The 18,310-nt window shown below is 56.9% G+C and overlaps 1 protein-coding gene and 1 long non-coding RNA gene across 2 annotated transcripts in view; both read right to left on the bottom strand.

The window, feature by feature from the left end:
- NFAM1 (NFAT activating protein with ITAM motif 1) overlaps positions 1 to 7,391 on the bottom strand; it is a 35,158-nt gene extending 27,767 nt beyond the window's left edge. Inside the window, exon 1 of the mRNA XM_058568216.1 lies at positions 7,221 to 7,391. Coding sequence (XP_058424199.1) covers positions 7,221 to 7,320 — 100 coding nt within the window. The 5' untranslated portion in view covers positions 7,321 to 7,391. The remainder of the gene's footprint in view (positions 1 to 7,220) is intronic.
- Positions 7,392 to 15,054: 7,663 nt separating this feature from the next.
- The window catches only part of LOC131421528 (uncharacterized), a 42,164-nt gene continuing 38,908 nt past the window's right edge, over positions 15,055 to 18,310 (bottom strand). Inside the window, exons 2-3 of the long non-coding RNA XR_009223893.1 lie at positions 16,105 to 16,341; positions 15,055 to 15,120 (exon numbers count right to left, since the gene is read on the bottom strand). This is a non-coding gene — a long non-coding RNA (uncharacterized LOC131421528). The remainder of the gene's footprint in view (positions 15,121 to 16,104; positions 16,342 to 18,310) is intronic.

The raw sequence follows: 18,310 nt of genomic DNA, 5'->3' as shown, positions 1-18,310 counted from the left end.
ACCAAGATGCAGATGGATGAGGCTTGCCTCGGGGGCCATTTCCACAGCCGGCCAGCGTCCCATCCTCACGCCTCCAGACTCTGGACTCTGGGTGCACAGTGGCCACACGGGGACACAGACCAAGTGCAGAATGTCAAATGTTTGGTCCCAGAAATGTATAAGCTTCACGGGTGTTAATTGGTATTTTATAGCAGCCGCCTCCCTTTCGGGCCGTTTTCAAAGGTGAGTTGCTCCAACTTCTGACCCCCTTTGAGGATGTGGCCTGGGGCAGCAGGGGACTCGGTTTCTCCCTTTACACCCCCTCTACCCTCAAAGAAGGGCATCAGAAGGGGTGGAGGGCGGCGATAGGGCTCAAGAGGTGCTGGTGGGGGTTCTGCTCCTTGACTCTAAATGGGGGCTGGAGAAATGGAGCGAGGGGGACAGACCCTGCCAGGGCGCCCCCTGGAGGGCGTGCCCACCCAAAGTCCCTGCAGGGAGGGCCAGGCCTGCCGCTGGGGAGGGGGCTGACTGACAAGGCTGGAAAGTGATGAGATAAAGGGGAGTTCAGGGGAGGCAGAAACCAGAGGAGGGGACCCAACCTAGCTGGAGGGAGCAGGCACTTCCTGGAGAGGCGACCCTCAGACTGGGCCCTGCTTGTTTTTTAAATCATAATTGTTCAGGTCCCCCGCAATATAAAAGTGAAACATGCTCACTATAGAAATTCTAGAAACCACAGCGAAGGATCAAGAAGAACGTTGAACTTGTCTGCAGTTTGGCCACCCTGACATCACAGCTGTGAACAACCTGGTCTTTCTTCCCCATCTCTCACTGAGCTGAACTTTGATGGAAGAGTAGGAGGCAGTGGAGGCGGAGGGCACAGAGAGGGGCTTAAGCACAAGAAATCTCTCGGGTGAAGCTTCTAGAAGTCTTGAAACAGGGCACCAAGTTGGAGAACTCCAGAGTCATGGTGGAGTTGAAAGAAAGGGTTTTTTTTTTGGGGGGGTGTTGTCCTGGAAACCTGAGGGAGTCTCTGGGGGCTTCTAAATTGGGAAGTGACATGATCGTATTTCTTGTTAGAAAGATGACGAGACAAATACTATGGAGTTCCAAACAGCCTTCCTCAGCCGCCTAAACCCCTCACAATAGTGATTCAATCCAGGATTTGGGCCCCCTCCCCCTCCAGCCTCCTTTTAAATATAAATGCTCCTGGCTGTCAACACACTAACTCCTTCCTGTGGATGCCTTCACCAGATCACTTTTATCCTGACTTCTCTTAAATCTCTACCTCCCCAAAGATCCTGCACCCTCCAGGCACAAAATCACTCAATTGCCCTCCGTCCTCCCCATCCTGGCCTTCCACATCCTACAATCTGCCAGCCCTGTCCTTGCCTCCCAGTCACCTCCCCTCTCCCACCACAAAGACCCTGGTGGCTCAGCTCTGGCTCCTGCTGGTTCTGGCCATGACCCTGACCCTGCAGACCCCTCCCTCCCCCCAGGGTTCCCCCAGCATGCACCTTCTCCCATTCTCCGGCTTTTCTTACACAGCCCACTTCTTAAGTTTCTGTACTTGTTCCCTGGCTCCTTCCACACCCTCACCTGCCCCAGGTGAGCTCAGTCAGGCCCCTGGTACCTCTGAGCTCCAGTAACTCAGAACAACAGGTGAATACCTGCCGGGGGAGGGCAGGCCATCAGGTTTGTCAGGGGCTGGGAGAGGGGGCCAGAAAGGGCACCACAGAGAAGCAGTTCGACCTTGACCAACAGGTTGGAGTCACCAGGTGGGAAAGGGAGGGGACGTCTTCCAGGCCAAGGGGGCAGCGGGAGCAAAGGCTCATGGGCAGCAGTCAAAAAGTGGGGTGTGGGCCAGGGGGGCAGGAGCCTGGGAGGAAAGGGTAGGCGGGCCTGGGGGCAGGAGTCTTATCTAAATGCATTGCAGGCAGTAAAGCTGTCTATAGCGTGCTCCAAGGACACATTGGGGATCATCCTTACACACACAGGTCATCTCCTGGCCCCCTAGCTCCCTAGGACAAGGTCTGAGACAGAGAGTTGCTGATTTAAAGGGTACGCACATTCTAAATTTTGACATGTGTTGCCAAGTGGCCCTGAGAAATGTGCCCCTGGACCCATGACCCGTGCTGCAGGCACCTTCCCTGCCTGATGGGCGGCCGCCCCTGCTTTTGGGCTTGGCTGTACTCGCTCAGTGTCCCCTCCCCTGGTCCGTGGGCAGCAAGCAGAGATCTGGCCCAGATCCTCAAAGGGGACCCAGCTCCGGCCCTCCCCTTCCTCCCCTACAGCCCACGCAACCCTGGGGTGGGAGGGGAGCAGACATCTGCCAGGCCCGCCACACCGCCTCTTCCAGGCACCCTGTCCCCGTGATTGAGGCCCCACGGTCCCTCCCTGAGGGGGTCCCAGTGCCAAGCCCTGGGGCCAGCGGTGGTCCTGGACAGGTCTTCCTTCCAAGAATCCTGCCTAGGGAGGTGCTGAGCGCCACGACAGGGGCGTAGGTGCTCAGAGTGAACAGGGGACTTGGCCAAAGTCTCCCAGGACTCAAACCCAGGGCGGTCAGACTGTCCTTATCAGGGGGCCAGGAACTCTGCCTGCCAATTTCACATCTACTCCCTCCCCCTCCACCTCTCCAGCCTCCCCCGAGTCACCCCCTTCCCTTCCTCTGGCTTCAGCCCCCATCCCAGTCTCTGACACATGCACTCCCACTACAGCGAGGCCCTGCCTGGATCCACAGTGAGAAGGGAAGCAGTGGAGGGTCAGATCCTGTTTCAGGTCCATGCTTTCCCAGTGCTCTCCTGTCCACTCTCTCATTCATGAGACATCACGAGACAGGAGGGTCTTGTTACTCCCCCTGTGTCAGGAGGAGCCCAACACTCAGGGAGGGCAGGAGGCTCTCTCCAGCCCCACCTCACCCAGGACTACCCCGGGGGCCCCAGGCGCCTCTCCTGGTGGCATCACATCTCCACCCCCTTGGGAACTCCCTCTGGGGTTGTCTGTGGCTGAGGAATTCATCCTGTTATGGTTAGTACTTTCCGGGCATCCGCTGGGTGCCAGGCCACGTGCAGGCCTGGCATGGGGATTCGAAGCCAAGTCAGTCCGCACATTTCCTGCCCTCTCAAAGTGCACAGTCCACACAGGGAGGCGGACAGCACGGAGAGAAGGGGCCTTAGTGGGAACATGTCCCCTGGAGGCACCAAACACATGTGCCTGGAGACCACACACGAGTGTTCAAAGGCCCAGACGAGAAGCTCCTGAAATGCTGATCATAACCAAATAAATCGCAGTATATTCATTCAACGGGACCCTCAACAGCAGGGGTTTACAAACGTGTTCTGTAAAGGGCCAGATAGTAAATACTTTACGCTTTGCAGGCCATATGGTCTCCGTCACAGCTAGGCAACTCTGCCGCTGTAGGCTGACAGCAATCATAGATGATCTACGAACGAATAACCCTGGCTCTGTTCCAATAAAACTTTATTTATGGACACGGAAATACGAATATTGTATAATTTTCACGTCATGAAATATTTTTCTGATGTTTTTCCCAGCCATTAAAAAATATAAACACCATTCATAACTTGTGGGCCATACAAAAGGGCGGTGGGCTGGATTTAGCCCAAGGGCGGTGGTTTGTAACCTCTGCTCTTCAGCAAAGAAAATAAACAACTTCAGCCCAACCGTCAACTGGATACATCCTTAAAAAAATATAACATTGAGTGAAAGAAGCAGGTCACAAAAGGATATACACAGTATCATTCTGATGATACAAAGTTCAAAAACAGGCAAGAGTAATCTGTATCATTTAGGGACATATGCTAAAGGATAAAACCATAAAGAAACGCCAGAAAGCGACTGCCCTAAAAGTCAGGATGGTGGTAACTCTGAGGGGAGAGATGGGTGTCTGAGGGGGGCGGGGTCCAGGGCCTCCGGGGCACTGGAATGTTCTCTTTCTTGACCTGGGTGGTAGTCACACAGGACCTTGTTTTGTAATATTTATTGCACTTTTCTGTATATGTATTATATTTCACAATTTAAAAAGAGAAAGCAATGACAATAGGACCTATTGGAATGGCATCTGAACCCCTACCTGACAGGCATTTATAATCCTCCCGGAATTATCTCCCAGTGGGAATCATATCCCACCGCGCTGCTGAGAGCCGCTCCTCTCATCAAACGGAACCTCTCCCCCTTCCCTCCCCCTGGCACTGCCTTCTGGCCTCCCAGCCTTTATTCATGCTGTGCCTGCCACCCACCCACCTGCTCTGTCTCCTCCCATCCCGGCTGGGCTCTGCTCCGTTGCCCCCTCCAACACTCCCCCTGCCCCACCTCCAGCAGAGAGGTGCTTTTCCTCCGCCTGCCTCGGAAGCTCTTTATTGGGATTAGACAAAGATGAAAAGCAGAGGCCAATCCTGACAGAGGCCCGGAGCTGCGGGAAGGGAAGCAGGAGGCTCCTGAACATCTTTTGGACAACAAAGGGAGCGGTGACACCTGAGTCCAGAGCACATGGTGGGGAGGGGAGGCTAACCAGCATCCGTGCCTCTGCCTCGGGTCATGGTCTCCGGGTGACTCTCACCGTTTCCACCAGGCTGAGAGTGGGGGCTGTGGCTTGTTCACCCCCAGTGCCTAGAACTGGTCCTCCTCAATGGATATTTGAGAAATAAATACAGCCCAGAGTTCTAGAAAGGCCAGGAGGAGAAAGAGGACTGACATTTGTTGAGGACACTGAGGCTCAGAAAGGTTAAGTAACTTGCCTGAGGTCACACAGCAATCAATATAAAAAGGCATTGCACCTGGTCTGTCTGGTCCCAAAGCCCTTGGAGGTGACTGAGGCCCTGTGGAAGCAGGGCTGGAGCAGGTGAGCTGCTGCTCGCAGGAAAGCTGGGCCTCAGACTCATATGAGCCACCTCTAGGGGAGAGCAGTTGCCTGTGAGACCACAAGTGGCTGCCGGTCCCTTTGAGGAAAGTGGGATTTGCAGGAGGCTCAGCAGCCCAGAGGAGAGCAGGCCTGAGTCCCGGCTTACACAGGAGGAGAAGGGTGGGGAGCAGAAGGGGTCCTGAGAGACTGGGTGTGCTGGAGACCACTGGAAACGTCGGAGTGACCCCAAGGAGCCCGTGGGCTGCCCAAGATGTCCAGGCAGCCAAACGAATCTCTCGTTTCAATTGGCTCTGCTGGGCTGGCAGGTGGCTGACGTTCTCTGAGCCCTAACCCCTCAGTCTCGGGATGTGCTACCAGGCAGGCGCCACTGTTGCACCCATTTAACGGATGAGGCAACTGAGGAACAGCAACCTGCCCAGGGGCCCAGGGTGAGTCGCCGAGCTCAGATTCAAACTCAGGCTGAACGCCCTGGGCCTACGCTCCACATTGACCCCAGGCTTCAGTGACGGCCGCTCTCCAAGGCCCCCATGGACACAGTTGAGGGGTGCGGGCTGCTGTTGACAGAGCTGGCTGCCCTAGGCTGATGGGTGAATTCAGGGAAGGTTGGGGGATGTGAGAGAGGCTGGACTCCTTCCACCAAACCCCCGAAGCTCAGAGACAAGGGGGTGGGGCAGGGGCGGGGAGCGACAGGGAGGCAGAGCCGGGCGCTGCAGGGACAGGACCAGGACCAGGAGTAATGGGGCGCTGCCTGCTGCTCCAAGAGGTTCTAGGAGACCGCGAGGGTGTTTTCCCCTCTTGTGAAAGAGCAGAGTTTCTCTTTCGTACATTTGCTTCAACACGGGCAAATCTGCGGTTTGTTTGCAGTGAACATGGTTACTAAAGTGTTTTTCACAACAGCACCCCAAAAAGTCTCCTCCACTCAGTTACCAAGATGTGCCTGGTCCCTTTTGGGGAGGAGGGACCACACAAAGAGAAATGATGGAAATTTGGGGGAAATTAAGCTTAAAATGACTAAGTGTGAGTTCAAATGCATTGTCACCAATAAGCTGCATTTCCTGGGGCCATCTTTGCACTGGCCCATCTCTGGGGGGCTGGAGGGGGCTTGAGGAGCACAAGATTAAAGGGCTAAAGGAGATGATGTGGCAAAGGACCTGGCCTTCGAGGCCCAGGGTAGAGACAGCACAGTCAGCTCTTGCCTGGGGGTGTGGGGGGATACAATTTTCTGTGAAGAATGTTCTTTACAAAGAAAGGCAGGAGGAGGAGCCCCAGAGCCCACTGCCAAGGGCCCTGGCTCAGGGCTCAGGCTGACTTAGGTCTGAACCTGACCTACGCGCCCTCTAGGCCTGGACAAGCCACCTGGCCTCCTTGTTCTAAAGGATGCCAGTAGGGACAACACCCAAGGGTGCCTCGAGGGAGGTGAGTGTGACAAGTGCCCAGAGAGGTTAATTCATGAAAATAAGAATGGCCGTTATTGTTTATGGTATAAACAAAAGGCAGAGGATGAAGCAGAAGGGGGTGGGGCAGTCCCTGGAAGCCTCATAAAAGTCTAAAACAGGAAGAAAAGTGTGGGTGGGGGAGGGGAGGGATCCTGGGACAACAGGACAGTCAGTGCTGCCCAGGGAGAGACTGAGCCGGAGGGAGTCCCGTGTGGGTAGCCCGGGCGAGGGACACTCCTGGGGTTCCCTGGCCTGGATGAACTTGCCCCAAGGCCACCTACCTCAGGGCCTGGCTTGGATCCAGGCCACCCAGCTTCTGAGGGGCCTGGGACCAGGAAAGGAGCACAGCGTTGGCCCCCAGCAAGGCCTAGCTACGACGTGACCCCTGGAAGTTGTATTTCAGGAAGTGGGAGGTGCGACCCTTTCTGGGGACAGTGGCAGTTTTGCACCCCAGGCACAGCACTCCAGGTGGCCAGCTGCTGGCCTCCCCGGTCTCCCCGGCTAACACAGGCAACAACACTGAAGGGAGGGTGGCTGGGCTGCTTGGCAGGTTCAACGTGGTGGCTCCACCGTAAGAGTCCTTGGGGACGAGCTGCTCCTCCCTGCAGACCCCACGCCGGACCCTGCCACCCCCTGGCCGTGGCAATGCCCACCCACCCTGTCTCAGGGCTGGGAGGTCAGGCCGTGCTGGCAGGGACGCTGTTAACGTGCCCCGGCCCCTTCAAACGCCACCTCTGCCAGACGTTAGCTAAACATATCCCGGTCCCTGAAGGCGTCCCCTGTGAAGTCCGCAATGTTCAAACGCCACCAGCAAATCCCCTGAGACGGGGCCCAGGGAATTAGCCGCCTGGGCGGGCGGATGAAAGGCGCTCTGATGTGCGGGAGCAGAGAGCAAGTGAGGAGAGGGAAGCCAGCAGACAGCCTACCTGCGAGCGGCAGGGTCCAGGGGAACAGGAGCAAACCCAGGAGCCGGGGGAACACGGGGGGTCCCGGCTGGGCCCACAACCGCAGAGGCCGGCTCTCCATCGGGGCCTCCTGGTCGGTGTCCCTCCTTCCTCTGTGCTTCACAGGAGGGAACAGCACGCTGGCAGCCACAGTTCCCCTTCACGTCCCCACCAAGCTCCTCCCTGGCCGCCCTTCTGCTTCCTCAAGGGCCCGCGCGGCCTCCTCCTCTCAAAGCCCGGACTTTCCACTCGAGGAGCGGAACAGCTCCAGGCCGGGCGGCCACCAGGTGAGGAATCTGGGGCTCACCCTCGTCCAGGAGAAGAGCTGGGGGAGACCTAGGTCTCCCAACCCAGCCAGTGTGGTCGGCTTCTCCCCTCATCGGCCCTTTCCCAGCTGGTGGCTGGTCCAGAAGACACCGGTGACAAGGGGGACACAGAATTTGTACAAGTAACTCCGGGACTTGGTTTAGCTGCTCATGTCTCAAACTCTTAAAACGACCGCATTCACACAAACTTCCCCTCGGAAACAATCCAGGAGCCCCTGATAACACGCTCATCAGAGAGCAGGGTTTGGGGTGGTGGGCGGAAGTGGTCGGGAGAATGGGGAAGGGGCAGGTGCGTGATGGAGGAAGGGCAGGCAGTTAGGGGGAAGGGCAGGAGCCACAAGTTCCTGCCGACTGCCTCCAGGGGCAGAAGGTCAGGGTGCCCGTTGTCATTAGCCGAGGGAGGGCCACCATGGGTCCCCCTCTCTGACCCACCTCAAGTCTTTCCTCCCTGTGGCTTCCCAAACCTGAGCTCCCCCCCTCGACCCCGGAGACACATGAACTGCTTCCCCCTCTGGCCCGCAGCAGCCCCTGGCCTGGCTTGCAGCAGGCACCAGCACAGGCACAGTGATTATCTGCTGCCTGGGCCCCTGTCCCCAGCAGACTGGGAGCCTTTTGCCCTCAGCATTCTGGAGCCCAGCCCGGGGCTGAGCTGGATGGGTAGGCGACAGATGCCTGCCTGTGTGTCTGGAGTGGCAGAGGGCAGGGGGCTGGGCTGGAGTGAGGAACCCAGCTCGCAGGCACGGGAGGAAGCCGGGGGAAGCTGGTTGAGTTGCACCATGCGCTGAGCACTGCACTCCTTTCTCCATTAGTGCTCATCAACCCTCAAGATACATGCGATTGTCTCAGTTTCACAAAGGAGGAAAGCATGTCCCCAGGAGGCAAAGCAGCTTGCCCAAGATCAGGCCAGGGTCGTGGGGTGGGAATTTTACGCCCAGCCGGTGAAGCCTGAGCCTCTCTCCCGGCCCATGCAGCCCCCAGTGGTGGCATGACGGGGTCCAGTCTCCAGCCTTCGTCCCAATACCTTCCCTTCGCCCCTTTGCACCTGAGCGATGAAAGCCGGAAGGCGCTTCCCACCGACTCCAGGGGCGTCGGGAGGGTGGCAGGCGCGGGCAGGGACCGCCCACCAGGTGAGGCAGACGTATGAACGCGAGACGTTTCCCACCAGCCGGGGGAGGCGGGGACCCTGGCGGTATTGACTGTTGATCCATCACGGTGATACATGATCGCATATGTCACAGCGAGACACAGATAATCTGCTTCACGCTGTTCCCGAGCTCCTGGGGGGAGCAGGCTGTCTCCGCACCTCGAGGCCGTGGTGATAGACGTCACGTTAATGCCTCCGCGCACGGAGGAGCGCTTTAAAGGCATCGTTCTGCGCCTCGAGGAGTCTCTTTGCGACTCGGCATCGGGAGGCGGCCGAGCGCAGGCTGCTTCGGAACGCGGACACGGGGCGCCTCTGAGCCTGCCTGTCTGCGCCCGGCCGCTCGGCCTCCCATGCACACAAAGCCCCGGGCCCCTGGCGGTGCAGCCCACGCCCCAGGTCTGCATCCCGGAGCCCCGGGAGCTTAACAACCCCTGGGCCTGGGTCCAGCCTAAGGCTTCCCACCTGCCCGGGGCCTCCTGTGTGTCTTCATCCCCTCTGACTCCTGTGTTCCTAGCGCAGTGCTGGCACTCAGTGTGTGCTCAATAAATACTGGTGCGTGAATGGATGGATGAACGAGCCTGAGACGGGCGTAACGTGCCCCCTCCCAGGCTCGCTGTGAAGGTGGGTGCTTAACATACAGCCTGGCACGTAGTAGGATCCCAACAGGCCTTGGCGAGATGGCTGGACTCCGGGGTGGGAGGAGGCCCACATCCCCTCTGGGCAGGCCCCTGGGCTGCAGACCACAGATGCGACTGGAAAAGAAGACACCAGGGGTCTTGGGTCCTTGGTGAGTGTCCCAGGGGGACAGTATATTCCAGCACTTGCTCTCAACCAGTCGTCTGTCCATCCATCCGTCCATCCATCCATCTCTCCCTTCACATCTTGCTGAGCGCCTGTTCTGACCAGGCGCTGGCCTCAGCAGAAGGATGCAGAAGTGAAAGACCTCAGCTTCGAGGAGCCCCCGTCCAGGGTGGGAGATCAATAACCTCAGCACAGTTAAGCAATGACATAGCTGTTCAGAGCAGTTACCTATCGCCAGACAGTGTTCAAGATGCTTTTCATCTACAAATCAACTTAATCTTCACTGCAGTCCTGTGAGGGAGGTCCTCTAATAAGCTACATTTCACAGATGAGGACACTGAGACTCAGGGAGGTTAAAATACAATATGCCTAATGTCACACAGCTGAGAAATGTGTCCAGGGGAAGTGACTCTGAGATGGCCCCAGCCTCTGTGCTCCTAACCACTACTCCAGCCACCTCAATGGCAGAAGTGTGTACAGAGCAAAGAGGGAGGCGGGGGAAGAAGTGAATTACTTGGGGTGGAGAGGAGAGCGTGCCCAGGAAGGCTTCACGGAGGAGGTGGCAGCCTGAAGGAGGAAGAGTCGGGGGAGCACAGACGTCCCCTGCAGTCCTGAGGTGCCTTGTCCACATGAGGACTAAAGCTTTCCAAACTGGACCACAGTTGCTGGCCTCCGTTTTCAGTTTAGTTCCTATGTACACTTATTAAGTGCCTACTGTGTGTGCCTACGCTTATTAAGCACAAACATAAGTCATAGTTTTGGCCTCAATATGCTCCCCGTCTCTGGAGGAGAACAGAACCCCCAATAGGATTTCCAGCTGCCCTGAGTGAGCAAAGGTGATGGGCGAGAGAGGGGAGGCCCCTGGCCTGGCGTGTTTGGTCCTGATGCTCAGGAGCCATCTCCTGTGCATGACCCCCAGGCTATACTGTGGGCAGCGGTGCACAGGAAGCAGAAGTGCGGTGGGAAGGGGAACGCTGTCCTCTGGTCCCCCACTGCGGGAAGTCATTTCCTTCCTCCCCACAGACTCCAGCACCAGGAGGAGCCCACCAGTTGGAGGGCCCCTCAGAAAGACCCTCTGCATGGGCCTGGCGGCTGAGGTTGACAGCTTCTCCCTCCTTTGGTCCTTGGGGGTCTCTGCTGCCCGGGGGTTCCAGGGGCGGATCCATCGGCTCCTTGTTTCCTCCCATCCTCTCCCTCAAGCAGCCTCGCATTGGAGAGGGCGTCCCCTCCTCCCTTCCTAGCAACTCCCAGCTTTGCCTTCGGGGTCCCCCTTTCTGCACCATGAGGGGTGCTGACCCCTGCACCTCCCTCTGGCAGAGGACTGGGACAGCCCTAAGCCAAGAGGTGTGATTCGGCTCCTGAGAACAGGCTGTGACTCTGTGGAAGGAGACCCATCTAATGGTGAATGGGGCCAGCCACAGTGGATGCCTCATTTCTGGGGAGGGAATGGGCTGTCACTGGAGGTGTGCAAACCCACCTGGAGGCCGCCTGCCCTGCACACTGTTGGGAGATTCCTGCCTGGGCTGGAAGGCTGACCTGGCCCATCCCCAAAGTCCCTTCTCACTTCAAGCTGCCCTGTATTCTCGCCTGTTTATTAAGTTTCTGTTTCATGCAGACACGGTTCTAAAGGCTTGTCGTGTATTGACTACTTCAGGCTTCCCAGAAACCTCGTGCGGGTGGTTGCTACTATTGCCCCTGTTTTACAGAGGAGGAACCTGAAGTTCAGAGAGTGTAAGCCACTTGTCTGAGGCCACACAGAGAGTAAGCAGTGGACAGGGACTTGAACTCCCGTGACGGCCCTTAGAATCACAATGCTCTCCCGCAATTCACTGATTCTCTCAGCAGGGCTGGTTCTACAACCTTCATCCTACAGATTTAGTGATGGAGAAAAATAGAGAAAGTGGCCTGCTTGGGGTCACAGAGGGTCATCAGAGGTGTAGCTGGGACCAGAGTCCAGGGTTTTCCTATTGGACATACACCCAGAATTAGATAAGACTTTCCTGGCTAACTCTGAGTGTGTGTCGGGGCGGGGGGCGGGGGCGAGGGGCAGCAAGGAGCTAGTGCCCCTCCCCAGCCCCTGTCACACTGAAAATAATCCTGAAGATCTGAGAAAACAGAAGCGGCATCATTTTTCAATATTTATTCCATGTTCACCAGGTGCCAAGGCCTTGTTAGGTTTAGGCTCTTGGTACAACTGGTCCCTGGGAGAGACAAGCACCAACCAGGAGGCTTGTCACTGGAGGTCCTCGAGTGGCAGGTGCCAGAGCTTTGAGGGTCCGGCACTAAGGGTGCCACCCCCTTCCCCTCTCGCCCCACCCGGACAGCCCGGGTTGTCCTGTGCCAATGGCGCCACCTGGTGGCACACATGGGAACGCTCTCCCCTGAGATGCCTTTCTCTCCGGCTAGGGGTCCTGAGCTGCCCAGAGGCCACTACCCGGCAAGGTCTGGCCAGGGCTTGAGAGGCGACGTGATGGAGTAGTGGAGGGAGTCAGGGGCAGGCAGGACCAGGAATGTGCTGGCTGGCCTGTGGGAACGGGGTGCGAGGTGTGCCGGCTGTAGGACCCCACCCCGCCTCTCTAATCCCTTCCTGGGCACCCACGGGAACCTCCTCCAGAGCACGCCCACTCTGTTCTAACAAGCTGCGTTGATGGGGACACTTTATACACGCCTCTTGGGGAACCTTCATCTGAGCTGGTTATTGGCCCCCAGGCCAACCACTCCCAGGGCTTTGCAGTGACAACGGGGGACTTTCTGGGCAGGGCTCCCCATAGTGAGTTCAACCAAAGGAAAAAATTAGCCTCCCCTGAGGCTAATTCACACACTGTCACCCCACACAGCCCCACGTTCTGCGGGACAGAGGGCCTCGGTCCCCGGTGGGAAGTGAGGTGTGTGTGGCAGCTGCTAATTATGCACATTCCTGGCCCCGCCCCAGAGATTCAGCATTGGAGGCTTCGAGAAGCCAGGGGATCTGTATCTCAATAGACCCTGGTTCTCACACTTGAGAAACTGTCCGAAGCAATTCCTAAGGCAGATTCCCAAGGGGCTTGGGCAGAGCGATGGCGGTTTTCCAGGAGGCCTGCTCTGCAGGGGCCACCTGCCAGGAGGAGCCCTTTAAAGAGATGTGGTCCTCCCTCCTTCGTTCCCTCCCTCCTCCCTCCCCTCCCTCTTTCCTCCCTCGCTTGTCCTCCCTCCCCTCTCCCTCCCCCATTGGCAAGCCAGTGGCGTCCTGGGAATCTAGAGAGAGCCCCTCAGTTTGCATCCCCACCGTATCTCCTAAGCCAGTGGGGGCAGGTTCCTCACCTACAATATGGGGGTGAAATATCTACCTTGAATGGATGTGGTGAGGAACAGTTGGAGGAACAGAGGTGAAAGCACTTTGCAAAGAGTGAGATGTTGGTTGAAAGTTGCCGTTCTGCCCTAAAGCTTCACTGAGCCTGTGTAGGTCTCCTTATGAGGGGCCTGGGGGATTCACAGAGAACGACAGCGTCCAGCAAAGGGAGACAGGGCAGGTGCAGGCCCCGAGGGTGTGTGTGAAGGATGAGGAAACCTGTGGGGGGCTTCAGGTCTGGGGGGGCAGCAGGGAGACCTTCGGGAAGGGGGAGAGTGGAATGGGAGGAGGGGTAGGAGGGGAGGCCCTCCAGGCCCCTGGAGTCTGGTCCTGGAGCTGGCCCCTGTCAGGGCTGCTGAGGCGGGTGCGGGGGGCTGGGTGGAGGCAGGGATTTACGTGGGGACTCTCCAACCAGCTTGGCCGATTCCTCAGGGAAGCTCTGCTCGCCTCCCCTGCTCTCCCCTCTCTGCCCAGCAGGTTCTTCCTCTCACTTCTCTTCCCATTGCACTGTGGCTGGGCCAGCTCCCTCAGACCCCATGGGGAGACCGGGGTCAAAGTCAGAGGCCTTAGGTTCGCAGAGAGCAAAGAACCGGGGCCAGCACCTCTAATCCCTACAGGAGTCCTGAAGTCCCTCCAATGACCCACAAGGAGCTTTGTTCATTCATTCAACAAACTTCTCCAGGTTTGTTGACTCACTGCTCTGGGCTAGGCCCTGTCCTGGGTGCCCTCCACCTAGGGCAGAGCTTGACACCCACACATCTAAGTCACAACCTAGTGGGAACCCGGCATGGAGGGGACACAAGCTCAGAGCAGGCCACGCCTGCCGTGGACACCAAAGCCGCACATTCCCAAAGGCTCGGTGAGAAGCTTCCAGGAGTGGAAGAGAGAGGCCAGCAGGAGGGGTTGGGCTGTCAGGTCCTGGCTGAGAAGCTGAGGCAGGCGTGGGGCCCGGGGGGCCAGATTTGGAAGGCCTCCCTTCTCCCCATCCTCTGATGAAAAGACCTTCTCTCTCCAGTGTCAACAGTCAGATGAATAAAACCATTTATTTTTCTGTTAAAAAATTACTGGTATTGCAACTAGAATCAATTCCTACTGTTTTCCTTTCACGTGAGCAGATCCTCAGCCCCACTCAAGTTAAGCAGCTTTCTGGCCGTTCCTGGAAGCCTGGCACCCTTTATGATATGGTTTCCGAGTGGAAAGACTTTCTCTGGAAGACAGCTCATCTGGAAGTTAAGAGACTTCTGCCTTTATTGGAGTGAAAAACTCGTTCTGTAGAAAATGCCCTGCACTGGACCACTTTTAGGACCAGAAATCTCCAAGGGACGAGCTGACTGACAACAGACACAGTCTGTCCTTCGTCTGGAAAGAAAAGGAAAAGTCAGCCGTGCCGTGTATTTCCACTCGGTCCCAGCAGACGAGCAGCCGCCAGGGGCCCGAAGATTTCCTTCACCCAGAAGCCTCCTCGCCGGGAAATTCCTCCACCCCCTCGGCGAACCAAAGGGAAGCTTTTTCAGGCTTTTTCCTCTGACTTGGGTGAAAGGATTCCTGAGCAGAGCCCTGCCTGGCGGGGAGCCCGAGCCTGAGTCACGGCTTCCCTGCGGCCTGCTGGCCGTTACTCTTCCTTTCTCTCCTCCGCGCGCCTATCTGCTGATCGTTGTGTCAGCACCTTCCGGAGATGAGACGCACAGAGGGCTCGGCCATCCCTGAGCTGCCGCTGGGACTGGGGCTGGGCTCCTTGCCAGATGCAGCTGACTTCAGAGTGGGTGGGAGGCCCTTGTCCCCGGGCCCAGGGCCTGGACCCAGGCAGGGGTCCCCTCACTCCTCACCACAGCCTTCCTGCCTCCTCTGACACCAACACCCTGCCGTGTCCAACTGCCCGCTGCTGGGCCTAACCAGTGTCTGGGGGTACAGGGGTGGGGTGGCGCAAGGATGGGATGGAAACTCATCTTTGCCAGATGCTGGGCTTCCCTCCATCCCCTCAGCTACCCTGCTAGCAGGTTCTATTGTATCCACATCTTGCAGATGGAAACTGAGGCTCAGAGAAGGGAAGTCACTTTTCTAAGGCCACATAGCCAGCGAGGGCAGAGCTGGGGTTTGAACCCAGCTCCACCCTCTCACAAGAGCTGCCATGTAACACCGCTGGGGCGTCTGCACTCCCGGTGAGACTGTGAGCTCTGCAGCCTCCTCTCCTCCCAGCCGCTTACCTGCTCCCCTGCAGCAGCGCCCCCTCCAGGGGGATGACAGCTCCATCCCTGCAGGTGCTCAGGCCAAGCACACGGATCTCTGGAATGAATGAATGAATGAGTGAGAAACTAGGAGAGGAGTCCCTGCGTGAGGCCCTTTCCCTTAACACTGAGGTGAAAAGGGCCCCACAGGGAATTCCAATCAAATCAGTAATAGATAATGTGACTTTGGTCACATTACACATTTGTAGAAAATGGATGTCAGCATCTGAAAGCATAGACTTTGGCCCTCCTTAGGAAAGAAGTGGCCACCATGGGGAATTATAAAGTGACAGGATGGCTGGCACCAGAACAGAGTGCTCCCTTCAAGTCAATTCCGCAGGGGTCTAACGGGTGCTCCGGGGACAGGGCCCTGCGCTCGGTGCTGAGAACACCGCCCGACCCTTCCCTTCCTCTCGGCGGGATCCCTGACCCCCAGGTCACAGAATCACCATGTCACTCCCAGGGACACAGTGCAGTGTGGAAGGGAGGGAAGGGGTCAGGCAGAGGTCAGCAGGACTGTGGCCCCTCCCTTGTTCTGGACAGACGCCTCCCAAGAGTCCCCTCTGAGTTGGGGATGCAGCTGACCAGCTGCAGGTTGACCCCCTGCTACAACCCTCGGTGCCCCGGGAAGTCCTTCCGTCCCCTGGGCACGTGGGGCCACCCCCACGTGGGCCCTCTTTCGTGGTAACCCATGATGCTGACTAATGTCTTCTGCCCACAGGGCCGAGCCCTGCCCTGCCCCTCCCTGAAGAGCCCATCGGGATGGCCCCGAGCGAGCGGGGCTGCTTTGGAAGACCCGCTCCGTGTCCCCTCCACCCTATCTTATCCCAATCCCCTGCATCATTGTCTGAGATGGTCCACGGGTCATTTTGACTTAGAAAAAGACTCTCCAAGGCTCTGGGACCTGCTCTGTGAGGAAGCTCAGAGTTTAGTCAGGGATAATGCCCTGGCACTTAGCCTGGCCTGGGGGAGGAACCGAAACCATCTTTGTGGGACCCTTTTCCGTCAGGAAAAGATGTGGGAAGGGGACCAAGAACGGCACCTGCTAAGGACTCAGGGGGCCTAAAGGCACTGCACACACTCAGCCTGACAGCTCCCAGGAGGGACACGATCATTCGACAGGGAAAGAACCGGGGCTGACAGAGGCGAGTCAGCCAGCATCCCAGAGCGAGGACGTGGCGGGGCTGAGCCCATCTCTTCTCTAGGAACTGGCTGTGTTCAGCAGAGGAAGTTGGGTCTGAGGCTGACACAGTGTTGAGGAGGCTCTCGCTGCAAAAATCTACAATTATAAAACCAAAATTAGGTGTGACAGCAGATATTAACTTCCCCTTCTAATGAGAACAGAACTCACAAGTTACACATTTTAAAAGACTGACAAATACCCCAAACGTCAAGCAACCGAGCAAAGTAACAGGACGTCTTGTATTAAGTGACCAGCCAGCTCTGTAAAACACCTTCCCTGTGAGTTTGTACATGCCGATCACCTCTGCCAGACAAGGATTCCGGAATGCCATGTTCCACAGACGGAATACAAACTCTGAAGGACCACGTTTCTTTCAGAGATGAGCAGTAAGATTCAGGGCATGTCCAGTCTTCTCCTGAAGGGGCTGATCTAAAATGCTCCTTGGATGGAGGACATTGGTTACCCAGTGTGGTTTCCATGCCTTCACTGTGGGGACCTATTAGGAGTTTTGTGTTATCTTTGTTGACGTCAATATTTCATGTCAAATCAGCAAGAAATTTCAGTCTTTTTCCATCATGTTCGTAGGGTTCACTCTTCTGCGTTCATTGAAGGGAGGATTCTTGGAAGCCATCCACACCCACGACAGCCCAATAACTGAACTGCACATGGGTGTAACTGTGAGCCACATAAACGATCCCATAATCCCAAACTAAATGCATTCCCAAATCAACTTCCCCAAAATGCCCACGGCCAGCCTAACACCTGGAAGAGAGGTGGGGAGGAAGGGGATCGGAGTGGAAAGAGATTTAACTAACTGAGGTTAAAATGTCTCACGTTTGCAAACTTTCCCGAAACCCATGACCATGTGAACACGTTGCAACCACTTATTGCAATGCAGTAGCAAAAAAAAAAAAAAAAGAATTTGCTTTTACTGAATGGCACTGACTTAGCAGGCACATGCAGGCAGGCGGAGCCAAGCCACTTTCTGGCTGTTCCAGGGAAAGTGCCCCAAAGAGGATGCAGCAGCCAAACTCCTGCTAGTTTTTGATCTCACTCAGAAGACCCAGCCCTTCCAGGCAGGGGTGGCCTCTGCCTCACAGGAACCTGAGTCTAGACTTGGAAGCAGGAGATCTGGGTCCAAGGCCTGACCCTGCCAAGGCCCCTGTGGGGCCTTGGGCCAGTCATGAGCCTTCTTGAAAGGCTGATGGGAGAGGAACTGTCATAAGAAGCAGAAAAGTGCCTGTGAGCGTAAGAGGCCACGGATGGGTATGGGGCCCTTCTCCCTGGTGAGGCCGCCAGCTGCTGGCTGGGGAATACTGCTGTTTAGGGCTCTGCTGGGGGGCCCCAGGATCCTGGTTTGGGGAGTTCATCTATCTCCCCAGGCATGGAGAAGGGGTGGTGTTTCTGAATCAGGATTCTGACCCAAACTCCAAACTGGGCTCTGGTTTACCAGCAAACTGGCCCCCCAGAATCCCCATGGCCCTGGCCCGAGCCTGCCCCTGCACACCGTGGGTGCTCTGGCCAGCCGGCCCATACTACACCAGCATCCGGGCTCGGAGAAGGAGAGACAGAGAGGCCTCATTTCATTTTCCCTTTCCAGCTTGATGGATGACGGAAGACTCCTCCTCCAGCTGTCAAGAACTCCAGCCCGCACTTTGCCTCCAACTTGATCGTACAGGACCCGGCTCCTTTTCATCCTGGAATCAAATGTCTATTTGATGAGCTTTTCATCCATTTTCCAAAAACGTGGCAATTTAGGATGTTCTGATTCTTGCAGGACTGTATGTGTTGCACCCTGACAATATATCAGTGGGGCCCCAAACCTGACATCCGTGGATGCCTTGCTCTCTGCCAGCCCCTTTATCCCCACCCCCACCCCTGGCCCCCATGGCCCCTGGCTCTCTCTGCTTTGCCAGAGCCTTGGTGAGGGATGGAGGGTCAGCTGAGTGCTCTTGGCAGAGGGTCAGGAGAGGCGCTGGGTGGAGATCTGGTGCCCCCTGGAGGTCAGACAGGAAGGGCGGGGTAGGAGGCGAGGGCGTTGGGGTGGCAGGGAATAAGACGGCAT

This window comes from Diceros bicornis, chromosome 25 (assembly GCF_020826845.1).
Source record: "Diceros bicornis minor isolate mBicDic1 chromosome 25, mDicBic1.mat.cur, whole genome shotgun sequence".
In the NCBI taxonomy this organism is placed as follows: Eukaryota; Metazoa; Chordata; class Mammalia; order Perissodactyla; family Rhinocerotidae; genus Diceros; species Diceros bicornis.
This window is presented reverse-complemented; position numbering and strand designations above follow the sequence as displayed.